The sequence below is a fragment of the Chinchilla lanigera genome, unplaced genomic scaffold (assembly GCF_000276665.1).
Source record: "Chinchilla lanigera isolate Chin_1 unplaced genomic scaffold, ChiLan1.0 scaffold00029, whole genome shotgun sequence".
NCBI lineage: Eukaryota > Metazoa > Chordata > Mammalia > Rodentia > Chinchillidae > Chinchilla > Chinchilla lanigera.
This window is the reverse complement of record NW_004955430.1, coordinates 7,002,516-7,022,951: the sequence shown is the minus strand read 5'-3', so window position 1 is coordinate 7,022,951 and position 20,436 is coordinate 7,002,516. Positions and strand designations below refer to the sequence as shown.

Genomic DNA, 20,436 nt, shown 5'->3' with positions numbered 1-20,436 from the left:
TGCTGTGCCACTGAGCTATATCCCTGGTGCTTACAGGTTTGCACTTAAGAGAAAACTAGATGCTCTGTAAATACTTTAATTCATATTCCCAACATTTAAAAATAGAAATGAAACAGTGAATCGGAGGGAAGCACTTTGAATGAATTCTAAAAAGTGACAGGCAAAATATTTTTATATTGTATGATTTACTACTTTTAGGTGATTAATATAGGATTTACTTTCTGCATCCATAACCTGGCATTCAGGCATACGTTTATCATCTGGTGTCACTACCTAGTTGATTCACTTCGTATTACTTGAATATTCATCTGGGAATCATGTCAAAGAGCATGTAAATTTCTTAAAGGCATAAATATCCCTCATGTATCTAGGTAGGATTAAAACAATTTTTAAAAAACAAAAACGAAAGCTTTAACAAGTCAGCAGCCAAGCACTATGGCACAGCTGTAGCCCAGCTACTCGACAGGCTGAGGTGAGTTGACTGCTCAAGCCCACAAGTTGGAGACCAGCCTGGCCTACGTACTCTGCCTCAAAAGCAAAATGGCTCATTTCACTCTCACTTATGTAAAGGCCAGAAGTACAGAGACATCTAACTGGACAGACACGACTGAGGAAAGCCTCATATCCCCACTCCAGCGAGCCAGAAGGCAAGCAGGGGGAAGCACCACGCGTCTTGCTCTCCTTTAAGGGTACTGGAGAGTCGCGCAGACTTGGATTTATCTCACTGGCTAGAACGTGGTCAGGTGACCACACTTAGCTGCAAGCAAAGCTGGAAAGGTACTCTTTCTTACAGGCTGGTGACCAAGCAAAGGGGCTTACAGATAAAATGAATGTCATACTTTCATTTCATCTTGTATGACCCTGAAGACACAGTAGTAAATGTTTTTCCAAATGTTGGGTCTAGAGACCAGATAACAAACTCCTGACCTTGGTTCTTGACCTTGAGCCTAGTGTTCTTTTGATCAGTAGGCTAACTCGGAGAGCAGCGACGGTGAACCTTTCAGAGGTTTCACTGATAGCCGTCTACAGTGCGTGCGCCGTAGGCTCACCCGTCACAGACGAGGAGTGTGTTTCATTTACTGATTTTCTCCCCCCTCAGTTCTGTGAAGTAATAACTTTGTCATGGCTGCAACATCTCTCTGGAAAGGTTGTTCGCGTGATGCTTGATTACGTTGCTCAAGTTCGGATCTGTTCAAAACTGAAAGCTGTGCTCCAAAAACAGGGGCTCTGGTCAGAAATACATTCTATCTTGAGTAAGTATCTTCCTTGTAGAAAACGCTTACAAAGTACTAACTGTATTCTTGTTTTTAGAACCTTCTGCTGGTTGAAAGCCTGACCAAGAGAAGTCAGAAAAATAGTATTCCTTCTAAAACAACAAAGCAAGTTACTGTTCCTAACTTAATTTGTAATTATTACCATTTTCTAGTAGGTAAAAATGTGCTAGGTGCTTATTATATAGGCAGGTAATGCACTTTTTCTCAGTCCACTTACGCCATGGCTATAAAGCAACCATACAGACAGGAATGAAAAGCTACGAATGACAGTAAAAACAGATGAGAAAAGCACAAGATCTAAATTTATGGAAGGTATCAAAAGACCCTTATCCAAACTAAATTTTTCCAAAGGAGCACATAAGGAAAATAACTTTTCTTATCTCATTTGCTCCTGGGCGATCTTCACTTTTGAGCTTGCCTGTGAGGGGCAGGAGCGGGCACTAACAGAAACTTAGGGACGTTTGTTTCATAGGCCAGACCCACCACTGACGTGTCTTCCGCCCTGACCCAAATCTACACAAAGGTTTACAGGGAAAACGGATGCTCATGTAGTCACAGTAAATACAAATCCTGGTGGCTTGAATATCAAATACATTTACATTTACTAACTTAGATCACTAAGAAATAAAGCAGTTCTTCTTCCTTTTGAATAATGTGTCTATTTCTTTCGTTTTAGCAAACCCTCGCTCCCTAAAACATCTGTGCCGCCTAAAGATCCGCAAGTGTATGGGGCGCTTACATTTGCGCTGTCCTGTTTTCATGTCATTTCTCCCATTGCCCAATCGTCTTAAAGAATACATCCTTTACAAAGAATATGACCTTTATGGGCAAGGAATTTTTACAGGAACCTGGTGATCTAACTATTCCAGCTGAAAAGGTATATAATTCTGTGGTTGTTTTTCTTAAAAACTTGACTTGGCAGTTGGGCGTGGTGGTGCACGGCTATAATCCCAGCACTTGGGAGGTTGAGGCAGGAGGATTGTTGTGAGTTCAACGTCAGCCTGAGCTACAAAGTGAGTTCAAGACCAGCCTGAACTGCATAGTGATATCCTGTCTCAAAAAGACCAAAAAAAAAAAATTTTTTTTTGACTTATTTTTATACCAACTAAAATCTCAATGCAGTCTACACTCTTTGAAACACTACTCTGAACAGAACCTCTCAACATATAAATGGCTAGAATTCTAAAGGCAGTATAAAAAAGCAAAACCCAAATCATGCCAGGTGTGGTGGCATGTGCCTATAATCCCAGCACTTGGGAGGCTGAGGCAGGAGGATCACCATGAGTTTGATGCCAGCCTGGGTTACATAGCAAGACCCTGTCTCTCTCTCTCTCTCTCTCTCTCTCTCTGTCTCTCTCTCTCTCACACACACACACACACACACACACCAACTAGTAAAAATTTCAATTAACTGAATGAAATATACCAGTTCTAATTTTGTATTGTTCTTATATTCATTCATCCAGTTTCTTTGTGCTCAGAATAACAGATGCCATTTCTGACAACTTAGGGTAATTCTGAACAGTAATCTTTTTTATAGAGAACATATATGTATTAGTGATTGAACTGCGTATCTATATATTACCCACTACATAATGTGAAAGTTGGCTGTTGATGTGCTAACAAGTCCCAATGCCAGCTGTGAGTCTGACAGCTTCTTTGTAGTCAAATACAGAGTTGACATAATTTAGCTAATCCAGACAGAAACTTTAACTGAAACTTCATCATTGAGGGAAACCATATCCTTTCCTGGTGATGACTTACAGTGATTGGTTAATGTGATCGCTAGGGTGGGAATTAAAAGCATTTCAAATAAATGATGGGCTCGTGGCTTCTATACCGCACCTGGCCTGGTCCTGGACTGGGAGTGGGGGTTTACACTTGTGCTTTGTGCAGTCTACACTGTATTACACAGAGAATGTTGGTTTAAATGATTATGTCTTCTAAAACTGAGACGATATTCCTTTGGCCATAGCTGTGTCACAGCACAGCGAGAGGGACGGTCAGAGGCAGGGTGACAGTCTGTTTTCACCACAGCCTGGTCAGCTGTAACTCTGATGTTCATATTTAGTCTTAATGGAACACTTCTATTAGTACAGATTTTTAAATATTTCTTATAATTTTGCCCATTAAGAAATTTGCAAAACTAGCAGGCATGAAGTTTTTATTTTTTTAAGTCAAATTCTGTGTGCTCATAAACAACTGACATGTATGTCAATACGCAAGTATATACACGCACTTAGAAAAATTATGTAATTCTAAATTTCATCTGTTCTTCCCTTGACCTTCTAAAAGTGTATAAAAGTCAATATAAATTAGAACACACACTCCCAATGGAACTTGGTAAGTGCTACGATAAACTACAAAGGGCACACAGGGTGTGTATGTATGTTAGTATTAAGAACACAGGTCTAAGCCGCCCAACCTGGAGCACACGGTAACCTGTACCTTTAGAGGGATTTCTGTGAGTGAACTCAACAGTAGCCAGAATACATCACCTGAACATATCTTTGGTAATTATTGAAGTCTCTTTCTTTTACTACAAGAAAAAAGTTGTGTTGAACTGGTTTGCTTCTGCAACAAATGTTCCCCAATAAAGGACACTTTTTTCCACTTCAGCTGCTATGGAACTGCAGTGAGGTTAAATGTGTAATTATGTTATAACACATGTAAAATATCATTTGTAATAACTTGGAAAAATAAACTTCAGAGTAGATATCAAATATTTCATACCAAAGAGACTGTACAAAAATCATGGACTTTATTATACATTAAAAAATCTTCTAACAAGATATTTCCCGAAGCCTTGTCAGCAAATATTTTGACAAAATGAAAAAATAAATTCTCTGCCCCACATGTATACCATGATCACATGAAGATGAGTTCTTCAAATCCAATTCTGAAGGGAAACATTGCATGACTTTTAACTGCACACTGCATAACAGTATCAGTGAAATATTAACCAATTCACTTACATTACAGTATCACCCAATATACAAAGCAATTCTGCACAGTAGTTATAGTTTAATCCCCAGTATTAACTGAATTATGTATGAGAACAGTCACAAGAGATTGGTTAAAAGTGTAATATGGTTCCAGTGCTATCAATTAATGTAGAATAAAAATCTCATGAAAGAGTTAACCAAACTTGTTAAAAATAAAACAAAGAGCTTGCTGTAACTGGTATGCTTAAATATTTAAAGTACAATCCAAACACTAGGAGGTTGTTGTCAAAACAAACATTAATATTTTCATTTGATTCAGGTAGCAGAAGGTTTTACAATATGCTCTTAGGGTCTGTTAGCATTTACAGTAAGATTCAAGTTTTAAATATTGTGGCTCCTAATCAAAATTGACTCAGATGCCTTTACCAAACAAGATTGTGTTACCTTTTGCACATTCTAGTGTCCTTTCTAAAGTAGAAACAATTTTATCCCTCGACTGTGAAGCCTAAAAATTCTGATATTAAACACAATCATTACAGACACAGCAAAAATTAGACAATTTAGGTACTCTGTTCTATAGTTATGTTTTAGTCCCTAGTAAGGTTTTGAAATTCTAAAAGGATGCAGGAATAAATGATTTCCTATCTGTTGACTGTTATCACAGTTACAAAACTACTGTTCATGTATATGGCAGAATGCACAGCAGAATTAAGTGGGCTTAATTTCTGCTCTTAAAAAAAAAAGCAGTTTTTTTGATTTCTAAGAAATTGTTAAGTGCATGTTCTGAGTCAGAGAAAGGTTATCTCCAAATCTAACACAATCACCATCAAAGTATCCCAGGGATAGAAGGGATTTCACAGGAGGATAAAACAGTACCAGATCAGCTTTAACATTAGGAAGAAAGCCATAAGTAACCTTCTATAAACAAAAGGGAGAGCTTACTAAAGTTGATGCTTTCAAATCTGCAATAATGGAATAAGAGCTCATACAGTTCAATAGTATTAGAACAGAAACGTGAATCAACTCATAACTTCTATTTGGCACTGGAATGCATTTTGGTTTGACCCAAGGACATGGATGTATGAGAACTCCTATGAAATGTGGCTTAAAAGGAACTGTATGTCTGTCTAGCATCCCTAGTCTGCAAGTACCCTTAAGTCCAGCCAATACTTTGACCTAGGATGCTAATGAAGGTCACCACTCTGTTACCATGCAAAGGACCACCAAGTAAAACCACCTCTTAACGATGACCCACCTTTCTCGTGGAGCAACAGATTTCATCTGAACTGAGGCAACAACTTACATAAAGAAAAGACTTAATGAAACAGAAATATTACCAATCCGAAAAAAAAGTCTAAAGAGCAGAACTTGCTGTGACCAATCAGGTGCTGACCACAGAAGAAATTTCAACTTCAACAAAAGGAATGATACGCTATTGAGAAAGCACCCCTTTAGTAAACACAAAACGAACTTTAATCAAGGAGTAGTCCATAAATTTCTACATGTTGACTATATGTTTTGGTAACATACGGCTTCGAAGAGTATTAAATAATCACTATGGCCATTTGGCACACAGATAAAAAGAATATATGATACCGCATATAATTATCTATTGCGTTCCTACAGAAAATAATGTACATACAAAGTGTGAAAACAGATGAGTTATATTTTAACAACTAAAAGAGATGCCATTTCCAATTCAGACCTAAAACTACATATCAAAGAACAAAAAGCTTTTCCCTTATAAAATTAGCCTCATGAATTGTAGGCGTTTAATTATGTAAAATATTTTACTCAATTGTTTTATGTGGAAACTTTCTCATGTGGAACATGAGCATAACTTCTATCAACCACGTTTAAAATCTGAGTAACAAAAAAGAAATCAGTCTCGACATAAAAGCAGTACAGAAATGTCATTTTAACCTTAGGACCAAGCTAAAATCTTTCCTTAGTCAACTTCTATACTATACCAGGCATTCAATTCCTTTTCAGTCTTTCATGGAATTAGACCTTTTACTCATTTGAGAAGTAGAAGTATTTACAATAATTAGTGCAATTTATTTTATGCTCATAAATTAGTTATTTGCCTTTGTGGATATAAAGTGGTGATTCAGTACTTTATCAAAACATAGGATTATGAAAATATTGGGAAGTCTGAAATTTAAAAGATTACATTTTCTAAACTAAACTCTGGGGATTTTACTTTAAGCAGTAACATAATTGTTATAGAATTTCTTTTGAAATATCATTTGATTATCAATAAAAATTATTTCACACAATGCTGAAAATACAATGTATTCTCCTGTAACATCTTTACACATAATCTAAAATGTATTTGCAAAACAACAAAAAAATCACTTTCAATGAATTTCAAAGTCCTCTTTTAACCCATTACTGCTCTGCAGCAATAACTGAAGTCCCAACCTGAGAACTAAGAATACGGTACTAATGCCAAGCCCTGTATCAATCTTGAATTGAAGACACTTAAGCTTCTTTCCTCTGGCATCAGATATAGTCTAGCAAAGAAATGTAAGCAATCCAAGAAAGTGCCTAGAAATCTATAGTACCACCTGCCACACCTAGAAACCTTACATCTAACATTTGTCCTAATGGCTTTATACAAATTCTATTGCACATTTAATATTGTTAAAGTATTTGCAACCTTGTAGAATTCTCTGTAGAAAGTTTTAAACTTCTTCAATTGAATGCTTCCTCACTATAAGCAAATGTTCCTAATGAAAGGGAGAGTACACATCCATGAATATGTGAATCTGCAGAATAAATCTTTTCTTATAGGCTTGGCCAATTACAAGGCAAAATAAAAAATTGGCAATTTAAGGAAAAAAATATTTCAGCAAAGCTCTAATTCCTTAGCGATGTATTCAGGGAAACAAGCAGGTAAGTAAACTTTGTTAATGCATATTACATTATTTTTAAGGAAAAAAAGTCAGTGTAAATCTAAATCATAAAGTTCAATCTTATTTTTTCCAATCAACCTTATTTTTTTTAATGAAGCTAAAACAAGCAAATACAAACTTGGTGTTATTTCAACATAGTTGTTACCTTGTGCCATTTCACCAAAGAAACTGTTGAACTCTAAGGGAAGGGAATCAACCAAAACCAAGGGGAAGGTTATGCTTCTGACTCTCGCTTCTTTCCCTCTTCTCCCAAATCACTCTCTTCCGACTGGCTACTGCTCAGGACCACAAACTGCCCTTCACTACTGGCTTGGTTTGGTCTACTGGAAGCAGCTATCAACCGACTTTGTTCTTCCAAGTCCTAGTACAGAGGCAGAAAAGAAACAAAGTTACATTTTGTGCAGCCACGGGAAAACAGCAGAGTTAATTACACACCTGAGAGCCGCTCCAATTCTTTGGTCAGAAATATGTACACGTAATTTTGGCAATTTGATGAGGGGGAAAAAAAAGGCTCTACCCAACCAATGTAACTCCAAAGTGGATCTTGGTACCATTCTAGACAGCCTGTAAGGGCTAACATTCAGACTAAAATTTGGCTGTTTTCCTCTTTTTCTTTGTATGGCCTACAACTAAATTCAGGCCGTCTTCATCTGTCACTACACACTACACAAGTAATTGCTACCTCAGGAAAAACCTCCGGGCCACTTGTGCATCCTTGTCCAGTTTATCTGGCTGAAGTACATCCTCACCTTCGCAGTTAAGGCTACTGAGGAGTCTGACTTTAATGTCACCTTCGCTATTTGCCCCTTCTTTGTCCACATACCCAGCCCACTCCCATCTCACCGACCAGTCCCGTTAGGTGTCTTCCTCTTCTGTGCTACTCCTATGGTCAGTGATGCAACTGTAACAGGCTTTACAGTCTCGCAGATCATTTAACCAAGATTTGCCCTGAAAACTGTGTAAAGTCACCTTACCCTTTTGTGGGTTTGTTCTCAAGCACTAAAAATGACCCTTTTGGAATGGACAATGAATAGACATTCCTGGCTGTGATATTCCCCTTAGAGAGCAGTCTGGCTTTCAGCAATGGCAATTCAATCTATAAAGCCTATATGAAAGTTCTAGTATGTCTGCTTAGCAGCAAGTCACACTGTACACTACAAACCAGTATAGCTATTGTGCAAATCCAGGAGAATTCAGATGTTACCCTTTCATGCTATGCTACGCATCATCTGGTTATGAAGCAGGTGAGCAAGGAGATACAGACCTTCATTGGAAATTCAAATGTGAAAGTCACAGTACTAAATTTCAGTCTTCACTAACACTGCATAAAAAGAAAATCAAGACATGGGGACTGCATACCTTTTCAATCTGCCTTTGTTTACTGAGTTCTTTCTGTTGCTTCTCTTTTACTCTCTCTATTTCTTTTTGTTTTTCAGATGCCCTACGATCCTAAGGACAGATGAATAAAACTAATGAATTACACATCAAATAACTAAGTTTTTGACATCTGTTAGTATGACCTTTGTACCTTTAAAATCTTTTTAAAAATATTTACATGCAAGAAAGCACACCCATAACTGCTACCCTATAGTAGACACATATCCAGACTCTGAACGCGGTATCAGCAGTGGCACCTGCTGTTAACCTTGTAATCATGTTATTTACTTGTTAGTATTTAAAAAGTCATATCACACTACCTGGATTAAAGATTGTTGGAAAATTAAGCATCTCTTGGATTCTTACCAGTTCAGCATGCAGAGCTATCTGTTTTGCCAGTCCAACAGAATCACAAATCTAAAAAGTGAAAAAGCATGAAAACTTCAGTTCTCACATAAAAGCAAAAATTTTAAGTATCTCAGTGAGTGATATAAGCAATGTCTCTTTGTAAGTGAATAGAATACACTGCCTCAAATAAAAGCTGATTTAAGGATTCTTCAGCCCAAAACCAACACTTTCTATTTCCTTCAGTCTGAGTCTTGAGAGTGCAGCTCTGTCACACGAGGCAAAAGCTGAGAGCTTTTTCAAAAACAATCAGTAAAAACTGTGATTATGATACGTATTTCACAACAGAAGCATTTTGAAAAGGCAGATACCTTCTCCCCTTCGTTGTTTGATTCAAATATATAGCAGACAGATGACAGATTACTTTCACTTCTCCCTCCGGAGGTCCGCAGTACAAATCCAAAAAGCCTCTTATTTTCCTGGTGTGTAGCATACAAAACTACACAGGGCAAAGGAAACTGCCACAGAAAACATCAGAAGTAAACATGAGACCTTCCAAATCATTACAGCAGCACACATACATGAGAAACTCATATGTTATTATAAAAATATTATGAACAATTTTAAAATCAAATTTTTTTAACAAACTGGTAATCTAAGAACAAATATATTTTGGTTTGGATTACCAAGGAGAATAGAGGTTACTGAATAATATTTTATTAGTTATGAACACATTTTATAAATCAAATTCAGTGACAAAAATCTACTTAGGTAAATGATTAAATACACACTTGCAGTAATTTCAGAATAGGTAATTATAAAATAATCATGTTCACATTTTAATTCCTACTGCTAATTTCTCTGATGTATGATTTAAGCTTCCTAACTAAGGGGTAAATACCTAGTATCACACCAGATAAAATTGATTCATTTAAGTTACACAGAATGTTCAATTATAACTTGTTGGAGATGGGCCAGACACTTAACTATAACAGCCTAAAGGCCAGTCACAACTGATATACCTATCATACTTGAATATACAGGATCAGGATTATTAGTAAGTTAGAAGATGTGTACACACACAAAGGGACTTAAAGCTTTAATCACGGGCTCAGTGGCATAAGCGCCTGCCTGGCAAGCACAAGGTCCTGAGTTCAATTCCCGGTACGTACTAACTAACTAACTAACTAACTAAATAAATAAATAAATAAATAAAGCAAGCTTTAGTCATGTGGAACTCACCGTAAGCCTTGTAACTTGTGTCTGTGGATCAATTAACCTACAATAATAATTTAAAATTTGGGAAAAAAAATTTAGTTAAGCTGAAATTATGTAAATATTTTTCCTACAAGCTTTTTTAGGGAGGGGTCACTTACTTTAAACAGTCACAAGTAACTAATAAATGCGACTCTGTCATGCGGAAGATGCTGTGGATGGCCCGAGCAGCGAGGATTTGGCGCATGGTTTCATAGACAACATCTGGGTGGTCGTCTGATTTCACCTCCATAGAGCCAAGGAAGCGGACAATAAATAACTGATGAAGAATGGAATCTATAATAGAATAAGGTAATTATGTATTTATAAACCCATTTCATTTCCAAAGTAATAAAACATATTGGCTCCTCTTAGATTTTCATGAAAAATCCAACTTGAAGAAGGTATTTAGAAATAACTCCTAACTACAGTGTTCAAGTTATTGGAAAATTAATGTCTCAAACTTGAATAGCAAAGGTTAGGGTAACATTCAACAATGTGGTTCTGAGTAAAAAGAATTCCTTGCATTATTCTTATAGTTTTTCTGTAAGTTGGAATTTATATTTAAAAAAATAGCTACTGGAAAACTAAAAAGTTATGTTCCAGGACCAGAAGTGAAATATCTGCTGTTTGAAAAACCTCATAAGGGTAGCTTACACATTAAGAAGTGGACTATGAAGTCAAAGTAGATGATACCACATAATGTGTGAATAATGATCTCACATCACATTAAATTCTGTTGCTGTGAGTGAACTCTGACTAAATTGATAAATTTTGAAGTAATAACACATTACAACTGAGCACAGCAACAAAGCAAATGTAAGTGACAAATTCTTCATACAGTTTACTACTGAAAAATAGTTCTACAATACAGGGATATTGCATATCTGTTGTACCTTCAGTTTCAGACTTTGTACTTCCTCCAGATTCTCCAAATGGATTTGTACGCCTGAAAAATTTACCAAAAACAAAAAAATTAATAAATGCTCAGTTACCATGAGCCACAGAGAAGATATCTAATCATTGAAACCAAAGTTAAAATCCAAAAATCACAAAACTTTGTACATACATCTTAAAAAGAAAAGCTCTATATCATTCTGTCCTGGTGAGGAATACTAATGACCAAGGTGCTATGGTATGACCACTAGCCTCACACACTGAGCTAACTAAGAGGGTAAACCCAATGTTGCTGCGTTCTGGAATGCACAGAGGGACTGAAGTTCGGGCACACACAGCAAACACCTCAACGCCATAATAACCCATCTTGTAAAAGCTGTTGAATTTAAACAAGCTAACAAAAGCACCCTGACATAGCTACGATCATAGCTGCTTGAGAAAAATTTCAGGGATTTCCTGGCACTATGAAAGCTTATTTTTAGGTTCTGTCTTTTTTTTTTTTTTTTGGTACCAGGAATTGAACTCAGGACTTGTGCTTGGCAGGCAGGTGCTGTGCCATTGAGCTATATCCCCTGCCCTAGGTTCTCTTAAGTACACGCTGTCAGTTAAATAAAATGATTTCAGCATTTTCTACTTTTAGTAGCAGAGCATTTGCCTAGCATGCCCAAGGCCCTGAGCTCAATCCCCAACACTGCTGAAAAACAAAAACAAAATAAAGTAAAGCTCTTATTTCTTAAAGTGTAAGTAACAGTGAAAGAAGGAAAATAAAGATAGGAGCTACTTTTCTCCTTAGTGTGCTTGGCTTGTGGGACAGCCACAATAAAGCAAAGTACAATTCACAGTATTTTTGGAAGCAGACAGCTAAGTTGTTCTAAAATAATATCAGCAGTAAGATAGCAGAAAATTCATCTCTTTAATACATGCTGACCTATTACAGCAAATGTTAAGCCTATTTCTGTGGTCAAATATAAGTGATTTTTGCTTAGTCACAGTCATATCCAAGTTAATTTATCCAATTTATTAAGTCTTAATCTACTTACTAAATGATTTGATACTAAGTCACATTTTCTTCATCTATAGCCTAAGAAAAGAAAGTAAGTGCTTTCACAAAAAGATTCCTCCTCATATAAACAAAAGATGTCAAGGCTAGGGATATAGCCCAGTGGCACGAGCGCCTGCCTGGCAGGTACATGGGCCTGAGTTTGATTCTGGGTACCAAAAAAACAAAGATGGCTCATTAATAACTCACAGCAGCAATGTTTTTGTAACTTCCTAAGCATTTCTTACTCTAATAAAACATTATTTTCTAATAATCTAAAGCACATGTATTACCCAGAAGGTTTTTCACAATCTTGAATAGAAAGATCAACTTTCTTCTGCAATTGTCAGAGCAAATGTCCAAGAAGTAAACCTGATAAGCTACTCAGAATTAAGTAGTTTTGGGATTAGATTATCTTAACTTCTTTAACTGAGGCAGCAGATAAAGAGAAAAGCATGTATGAGTCTTTCCTAATTATTAAATTTACATTAGGTAATTAAAGGAAGTACAGCATATCTGATGCACCTGGTGTGAAGGAGATGACTCAAAAACAGAAATAGAATCATAAACCTTACAAAGCACAGCATAATGTCCCTGTACTGCCATTACCCACCTGCCTCCCTGGCCAGAGGCTTTGGCCTGACCAGGCTGATCTTCACACACAGGGGAAATGATGTCGAACTGTATCGGGGTGTCTGGAGCAACAAGGGAATCTAAAGACAGGGCAGCCAAACTGGTGGACTCAGATCCTAAGGACCCTGAACTGCTAGTTCGAGCTGTCGGTGGCCGAGACTGTCTAAACAAGAAAAATCAGAAGGCAGGGCATTTGTTTTTCTCTTTTGGAAATCACTTAACTATAAAAAAAAGAAAATAGTATTTTACACCAATGAGAGTAAAGCAAATTTTAATAAAAACACAACCCCCAATCACAGCTATTTAACAACAGACATCTTTCCGCTTAAACTGAAAAACATAAATCACCTCAAACTAGACATGTAACTGGAAACACTAGGGAAAACTGAAATCATCATTTAGTTGGCACCTGTACTGGTAAACTTACTATTTTGAAACTACACTTCTCTGACGTTCAAGTACCTGTTAGCATGGTACATACTAATATAAGCAGTACTGCTAAAATCAAAGCGCTCACTAACATTTCTAATAGCCCATGTAGTTTTTAAATAGCTGTTTGTTAACTCACCCCGCTGGCCGCAGGCTCTCATGTCTTTGCTGGAAAGATGGGGAAGGGGTGACAGCTTCCAAAGCTGACTGATTGACTCGTGCAGCAGTTTCCTATTTTGATTTTATTTTTAAAGTATGAGTATTAGTAATATTAGAAACCAGAAACTTCAATACAGTCTTCTGAATTGTCAGAATGCTTTTGAGTTATGTTTAAAATACAACTAAAGCTACTAAAGTAGTTCTACCTTCCGCTGTCTTATTAAGGTACAAAATTTCACATTACAAATTTAAATTTCAGCCAGGCACAGTGGTGCACACCTGTAATCCCAGAACTCAGGAGGCTGAGGCAGGAGAATCTCCTTGAGTTCCAGGCCACCCTGTGCAACACAGTGAGTTAAAAAGCCACCCTGGACTACTCAGCAAGACTTTGTCCCAAAAACTGAAATAGAAATAAACTTAAGTTTCCTCTTACATCCTATAATCTAGAAAAATGACTATTTTCTAGTAATACATATAATAGGAAAATACTGTTTTCTATAAACTCATGACCAGGCACTTTCAGGGATTTTTTTAGGTTTTGGTTTTTGCGAGGCATTTTGTTTTTCTTTTTTGAGACAAGGTCTGGTCTTGAACTCACTATGTAGGTCATGCCAGTCTTGAACTCACTGTGTAGTCCAGGTTGGCCTGAACTCACAGGAATCCTCCTGCCTCAACCTCCCAAGTACTGGAATTACAGGTGTACACCACCATGCCTATGCCACTACACCTGGCTACTACCAGGTATTTTGAATTAAGCTTGTCTTGCTAGCACCAAGCATAGTGCCTGACACCATGACATTCAATACATTAAATAAAGAAATTTAGAAGGAAGAAATTTTTACAAAATTATAAGTTATTTTATAACTCTGCTGGTATATTTTCATAATTTTTGAGAATATATTTACACTCAGAAATATCTATATGTCTATTAATTTATAAAATTATCATGGACCGGGGCTGGGGATTTAGCTCATTGGCAAAGCGCCTGCCTGGCAAGCGCAAGGTCGTGAGTTCGGTTCCTGGTACCGGAGAAAAACCAAAAAAAAAAAAAAAAACAATTATCATGGACCTGCAAAACTTTAAAGAAAGTTTTTCGTAAGAAATAATTTTATAATTACTGTTTCATTTACAATAACAGCTAAATAGAAATGATATTTTAACACTATTCTATACAACCTAAGTTGTTAAGATGATAAATTTTTTTGTTTTTGTTTTTGTTTTTTCTCCCGGTACCGGGAATCGAGCTCACGAACTTGCGCTTGCCAGGCAGGCGCTGTGCCGCTGAGCTACATCCCCAGCCCCAAGATGGTAACTTCGTAATGTTTTTTACAATTTAAAAAAATGGTCTTTAAGTTAGAAAAAAATTACAACAGTTCTACATCACTATCTTACAGTTAGAAAAAATACTAATATAATCCCACAAACTGATTAAAATTTCCATTTTTATTAATATAGCTATAATAGTTTTGGATGACCTGAAAATACCAACAACTAGAGTTTTGATAATTGATAGGAAAAGAACTATAGGTGGGAACTATTCAAATGCAAATGTTGTATCCCTTAGGTATTTCCTAGGCAATAAAAAACATTTGGATTTTAATTTTAGTTTTTGTTGCTCTCAGGTGATCTTACAAAAGGAAAAATAGATACAGGAAGGAGATTGAGTCACTAAAAGCAAAAGGTGTTTTTACCATTAGCACTTATTTTCTAATATTAAACTCAAGTTTATTATAAAAATAACAGCTGGGTGTGGTAGCACATGCCGTAATCCCAGCACTCGGGAAGCTGAGGCAGGAGGATCGTTCTTGCAAGTTCGAAGGCAGCCTGGGCTACAAAGTGAGCTAAGGCCAGCCTGAACTGCATAGCGAGACCCTGTCTCAAAAAGACAAAAAATAAATAAATAAATAAAAAATAAAAATAACAACTCACTCATATTTTGGAGGAGATAAAATGAATCTGGTGGCACATGCCTAGAATTTCAGCACTCTGTGAGGCTGACTAGAAGGACTGCAAATTCAAGCCCAGCCTAAACCACTTAGACCCTGTCTAAAAATTTAAAAAGGGCTGGGGACATAGCTCAGTGTAAAGGCCCTAAGTTCAACCCCCAATACATACAAAAATAAATAATAATATTTTAGAGGTCATGAAATTTTGCATCTTAAATTCAAACTTCGTCCCGGGCATGTATGTATCCCGAGTGGCACTTCACGGTCATTTTGATAAACCCAAACTCCTTTTCCAAATCGCTCTCCTCTTCACTTGAGTGTAAAACCTGGAGAACATCTTTACCTTATGCCTCTCGGTCATCTTTTACATCCATCAGTTACCAACTAGACTAGACCCTCCCAGCTAATCCCCCATTACAACAGTAACTTCAGATTTAGAAGAGTGGAGCTTCCCAGCTGAAAGCCTTCAACTGACATCATCACCCCCGGCCAGTCCTGGAAGACACTGGGTTCACGGCACAGTCAGGCCCAACAGGAAGAGAAGCTCAGACAGCTCGTATCCTAGGGCCACGTTTTTCCCCAACTACATACTCTGCAGTATGGACCCACCTGATCCCTTCCATAGTAGTCAGTACCCCTCAGATATGCCTGGTATGCCTGGACTGTCCCGATGGCTACATCTACACTGCAGGATTCACCAGGTTTGATATTCCTGCTAACCAAAGAATAACTGCAATGCTAGGAGTTTAGGCTCTATTATAACATGTATTTTAATATGTATTTTAACAAGACCCTCAAGTCATATGTATGCACATTTCAGTTTTCTATTAGTCTTCATTAACAACCTGTAATTATACTACTAGTTTCAAAATAAATCTCTAAACCGGGCATAGTGGCACAGGCCTATAATCCCAGCACTTGGGAGGCTGATGCAGGAGATCACTGTGAGTTAAGTGGAGCCTGAAACACATGCGTTTAAGGCCAGTCTGAAATATATAGTGACCTCAAAACAAAACCTCTGCATTTGTGTTTTTGTTCTATCTGCTATGTCCTTTCTTTTTCTCAAAACAAATTCTGAGTCAGATTTCCAGTATCTCTAGAGAATTTTCTCTAAAGCTTACATCCACACTGATGGTAACATTTTTCAAAGAGAATCCTCCTGTCATCACCAGATGGTTTTGAGCACACCTGTTTTTACTGAGCCCAGGGCCTTCACACTGAGCTACATCCTCAGCCTTTTTTTATTCTGAGACAGGTTCTCAAGTAAGCAGGCTACACCTACACTTGTAATCCTCTTGCCTCAGTCTCCCAGTCTCCCAGGTGCCCCCAGTGTCCAGCCAAAGTTTTAGTTCCGTTTCACCATGAAGATAAACTCCTGTGGGGCAGAGGCCACGGCTTATTTTCCTACATGTCCCTACTCCATGGTACGCAATTCAGAGCTAAGTAGCCAATACCCAGTAAATAACATATTGTTCTAAGAAGATCACTCAGAACATGCATGATAAATTAAAAGCTACCTGCTAAAATCAAAAGATTATAAAACTTGAGAAATGATGGCTCTACTAAAAGCTACATAGCCACGCAACTATCCAGTTTTGCTACATCTGGGTAATGCAAAATAAAAATATTACCTCTGGATTTTCACTTAAGTATATTTGCTTGGATATGTTGTTAATTGTACAAATCCACTGCAAGAGAAGGAACAAACATGTGATCAGAAATATTTTTCAACAACATTTTGCTGGGGATACAGCTCAGCAGTAGTGCACTTGACTAGCAAGCATGAAGCCCTGAATTAAATAAAAAGTTTCTCTTCTAAGGGAAAACATCCAACAGTCAACTGAGATACAAGTTTCCTTAGAAGTAACATACGATCTTTACAGGAAAATGCCTTGGGCCTGAGGGTATAGCTCAGCTGAAGGGCACATGTTTAGCATGCCCAAGGCTCTGCTTTAATCCCGGCACCAAATACAAAACAAAACCAAGAAAAAAATCTTGCTATAAGTATGTAAGAGTGCATTCAGCAGATTAATTATTTTTAAAGTCCCAATTTTATTCCATACAATAAAAATATAGCAATCACGCTAAAGTACAATGTAACAGTTCGTATTTACCTTTTCATACTACTTTCTGCCTTAATTCCCACTGAACAAGACAGTCTGAACTCAAATACCACAGTTAGTAACAACACAAAAAAAGAGAGAAAGAGAGAAATACCTAAATATCTTCCTGGAGAATACATTTTACATACCTCTCTTCTTTCAACATAGAAAACATTCTCTCTCCCACATCTTCTGCTTCACACTCAAGCATTCCATGCCTGATAGGCCTCGCCACTAATCTAGTATTTTGTTTGGTAAACCGTACAGAGAGCAGTACTATTTGTCTGTGTTCCTCAGAAACCAAAAGCAAGTTTTAACAGGAAGTCTCTTCCACAGGAAGCAAATAAAGGTAGCTCTCTACATACTTCTAACCTTTCTATGCTAGCACCATTATGATACTAGACAAAAAGGCTAAAACTCAAGCTATGGCACATTTTCATGGAAGAATATTTTTCAAAATGAAGTTTCCGCAATGTAAGTCCCTGGAGCGCCTCACCTTCTCCATCTGGTACACGAAGAGTAAAAATGGAAATACCTGTGAGGAAGAACACAGACTCCCCAATTTTTGTTTTTCTGTCTTTGATTTCCCCAGGGTTTTACGCTTTAATTGCTCCCTGCCGTGCCACACCTGCTGCCACCGCATTCTTGCTTCAGCAAATAGTGTCTCAAAGGGTTGGCAGGGAAAGGACTACATTAAACTGTTACCTCAGGACACTAATAACCTGACAGAGTGCAACAGTCACTGCTGAATTTTGCTTTTAAGAGAGCAGAGAGTTTACCTTTAAGGTCCCTCCAACTATAACATTTTGTGAGAAACTTAAAAATGTTAATTGAAAACAAAAAGACGAAAAGACATTTTTAACTCATTAGGATTTTCCAAAATTTCAATAATGACCATATTAATGTTTTACTTTCAGGAAAGTTTGGGGGTTTTTTTGGGTACCAGGAACCAAAGTCAGGACCTTGTGCTCACCAGGCAGGCGCTGTGCCGCTGAGCTATATCCCTGGCCCAGAAAAGTATTTATAAATATAGCTGAAGAAATTAACTAAATAAAAATTTACCTCTTCATGGTCTTTTTTACTCTCCGCTTGCAAAATTGAAGATCTAAAAAAAAAAAGTTTCAATCACAATTCAAAATAAACAAAAACACATAATCAGCATTTTAAGAAAAGACCGCCAGAGGCCCTGGGACTGAAACTTCAACTCTGACTTTCACTATCTAGGCCAAGATCAGCGATAACAGAAATAGGCACAGGTCCTTAGAAGGCAGAACGTGAAAGTACACTGTGACTGAGACAATGCATTTGAAGTTACTGGTGCCTGTATCAAAGACCTTACTAGAAAATACATTATTGCTAGTTTCTCCTTTAATATTGCTAAATCAAAATTTCAACATATGGAATCACTAACATTGCAGTGTTCGACTTTTCTATACATGTTAATATTTGGAGGGGGATGTTTCTTTCTGAGGCAGGGTCTTACTATGTAGTACAGGCTGGCCTTGAACTCATTTATGTGCCCACACTGGTTTTGAACTCATCGCGATCCTCTCGCCTCAGCCTCCCAAGTGCTGGGATTACAGGCATGTGCCACCACGCCTAGCTAGATGTTAGTATTTTAAGTTACAAAGAAAATTGCTTTACTAATTTTGAATCAAATCAGGATGTTAAGCATTAGCAAAAACTAAAAATACAAATATATAAGCACTAATAATTAGCACAGTTACAATCTGGTAATTTCGGTAAGTGAACAAGGCACTCCTAACGTCCACTGTAGTTAACACATAGTACCGCATTCATCACATATTTATAGGAGGAATATGAAATTAAACAACCATTTCAATAAGTTAGTTGGATATGCTACCTATTTTTATGGGGTAAATGTTGAATTTATTTATTTTCATAGTTGGTTTTTCTGGAGACAGAGTCTCAGGCTAACCTGGAACACACCATCCTCCTGTCCTCAAGTTTTCTGAATAGCTCAGATTACTGGCAGGTGCTATGGGAACCACCTCAAAATATCTTAATTTGCATAAATACAGGGGGAAATTGACTTTCTGGGAATCCAGACTGCTCTTAAACATTAAGTTCAGAGGTCCAAATTAACATTTTAATTATGTGAGGGGATCGAAGTTAACCTAAATATCCATCATCAGGAAGATGTTTAAATTATAACAAATGTCTTTAAAAATATTATAATCCAGCTATTATGAAATGTTTTTAATGTGGCTGCAGATTCAAATTTTATATATATAATTTCAATTTTTAAAATGTGCTCAGAACTGGGGGTGGTGGCACACACTTACAGTCTCACCTCTCTGGGAGGCTGTGGCAAGAGGATCCCAAGTTCCCTTTCAGCCTGAGCAACTTTGCGAGATCCTGTCTCAAAAATAAAGGGCCAGGGCTGTAGCTCAGTGCAAAGACCCACAGTTCATTCCCCAACACCCTTTAAAAAAAAGTGCTCAAAATAAAAACTGTAAGGCAATAAACAAAAGTTACCTGTTGTTTTCTGGTTAATAAGATTTTGTTTGGGGGTTTTTTGTGTTTTTGGGTGGTGGTGGTACAGGGGTACAAACCCAGGACTGTCACACTGAGCTACGGCCCCAGCCCTTTTTAAATTTTGTATTGTGTGACAGTATCTTGCTAAGCCACCCAGGCTGGGCTAGAACTTTTAATCTTCCTACCTTAGCCTCCTCAGGGATGGATTATAGGTATGTGCCACATGCAGTTACCCAAACTCCTTTATCTATTTCTCTGTGCTTTTCAAAAATTGTTCTAAGTCCTACTTTATGGATTTCATTTAATGGAAAAGTAATAGAATTTTTAAGGGGCATCATAAACATTAATGGACAAAATAATCTGACCAAAGTATTTAATATTTGACAGACACTATTTAATACCCCTTCTATATGCTAAGCATAGGTTGATTTCTATTCTTCCCTATAATTTAAAAGTAGGAATTACAACCCCTACCTACATTTTACAGGGAGCAAAACAAAGATTGGAGGGAGAAAGGAACTTGTCTTACCAAGTAAGTAAGGAATTCAGAGATGGAACTTTATAACCGTACAGTTGACAATATCTATTAACTTGTGCTACTGTCCCTGTACTATGCAAG

General features: G+C 37.2%; 2 protein-coding genes across 2 annotated transcripts in view; one reads left to right on the top strand and one right to left on the bottom strand.

Moving 5' to 3' along the window:
* The window catches only part of Asb14 (ankyrin repeat and SOCS box containing 14), a 24,661-nt gene extending 15,800 nt beyond the window's left edge, over positions 1–8,861 (top strand). Inside the window, exons 9-11 of the mRNA XM_013515599.1 lie at positions 1,100–1,253; positions 1,951–2,151; positions 8,574–8,861. Coding sequence (XP_013371053.1) covers positions 1,100–1,253; positions 1,951–2,129 — 333 coding nt within the window. The 3' untranslated portion in view covers positions 2,130–2,151; positions 8,574–8,861. The remainder of the gene's footprint in view (positions 1–1,099; positions 1,254–1,950; positions 2,152–8,573) is intronic.
* The window catches only part of Appl1 (adaptor protein, phosphotyrosine interaction, PH domain and leucine zipper containing 1), a gene marked incomplete at its 5' end in the record, with an annotated part of 31,962 nt that continues 15,539 nt past the window's right edge, over positions 4,014–20,436 (bottom strand). The window contains 11 exon segments of the mRNA XM_005387408.2: positions 4,014–7,498; positions 8,497–8,586; positions 8,881–8,931; positions 9,231–9,377; positions 10,102–10,138; positions 10,236–10,410; positions 11,010–11,062; positions 12,663–12,845; positions 13,251–13,342; positions 16,848–16,904; positions 18,381–18,423. Of these exon segments, the coding sequence (XP_005387465.2) occupies positions 7,352–7,498; positions 8,497–8,586; positions 8,881–8,931; positions 9,231–9,377; positions 10,102–10,138; positions 10,236–10,410; positions 11,010–11,062; positions 12,663–12,845; positions 13,251–13,342; positions 16,848–16,904; positions 18,381–18,423 (1,075 nt within the window).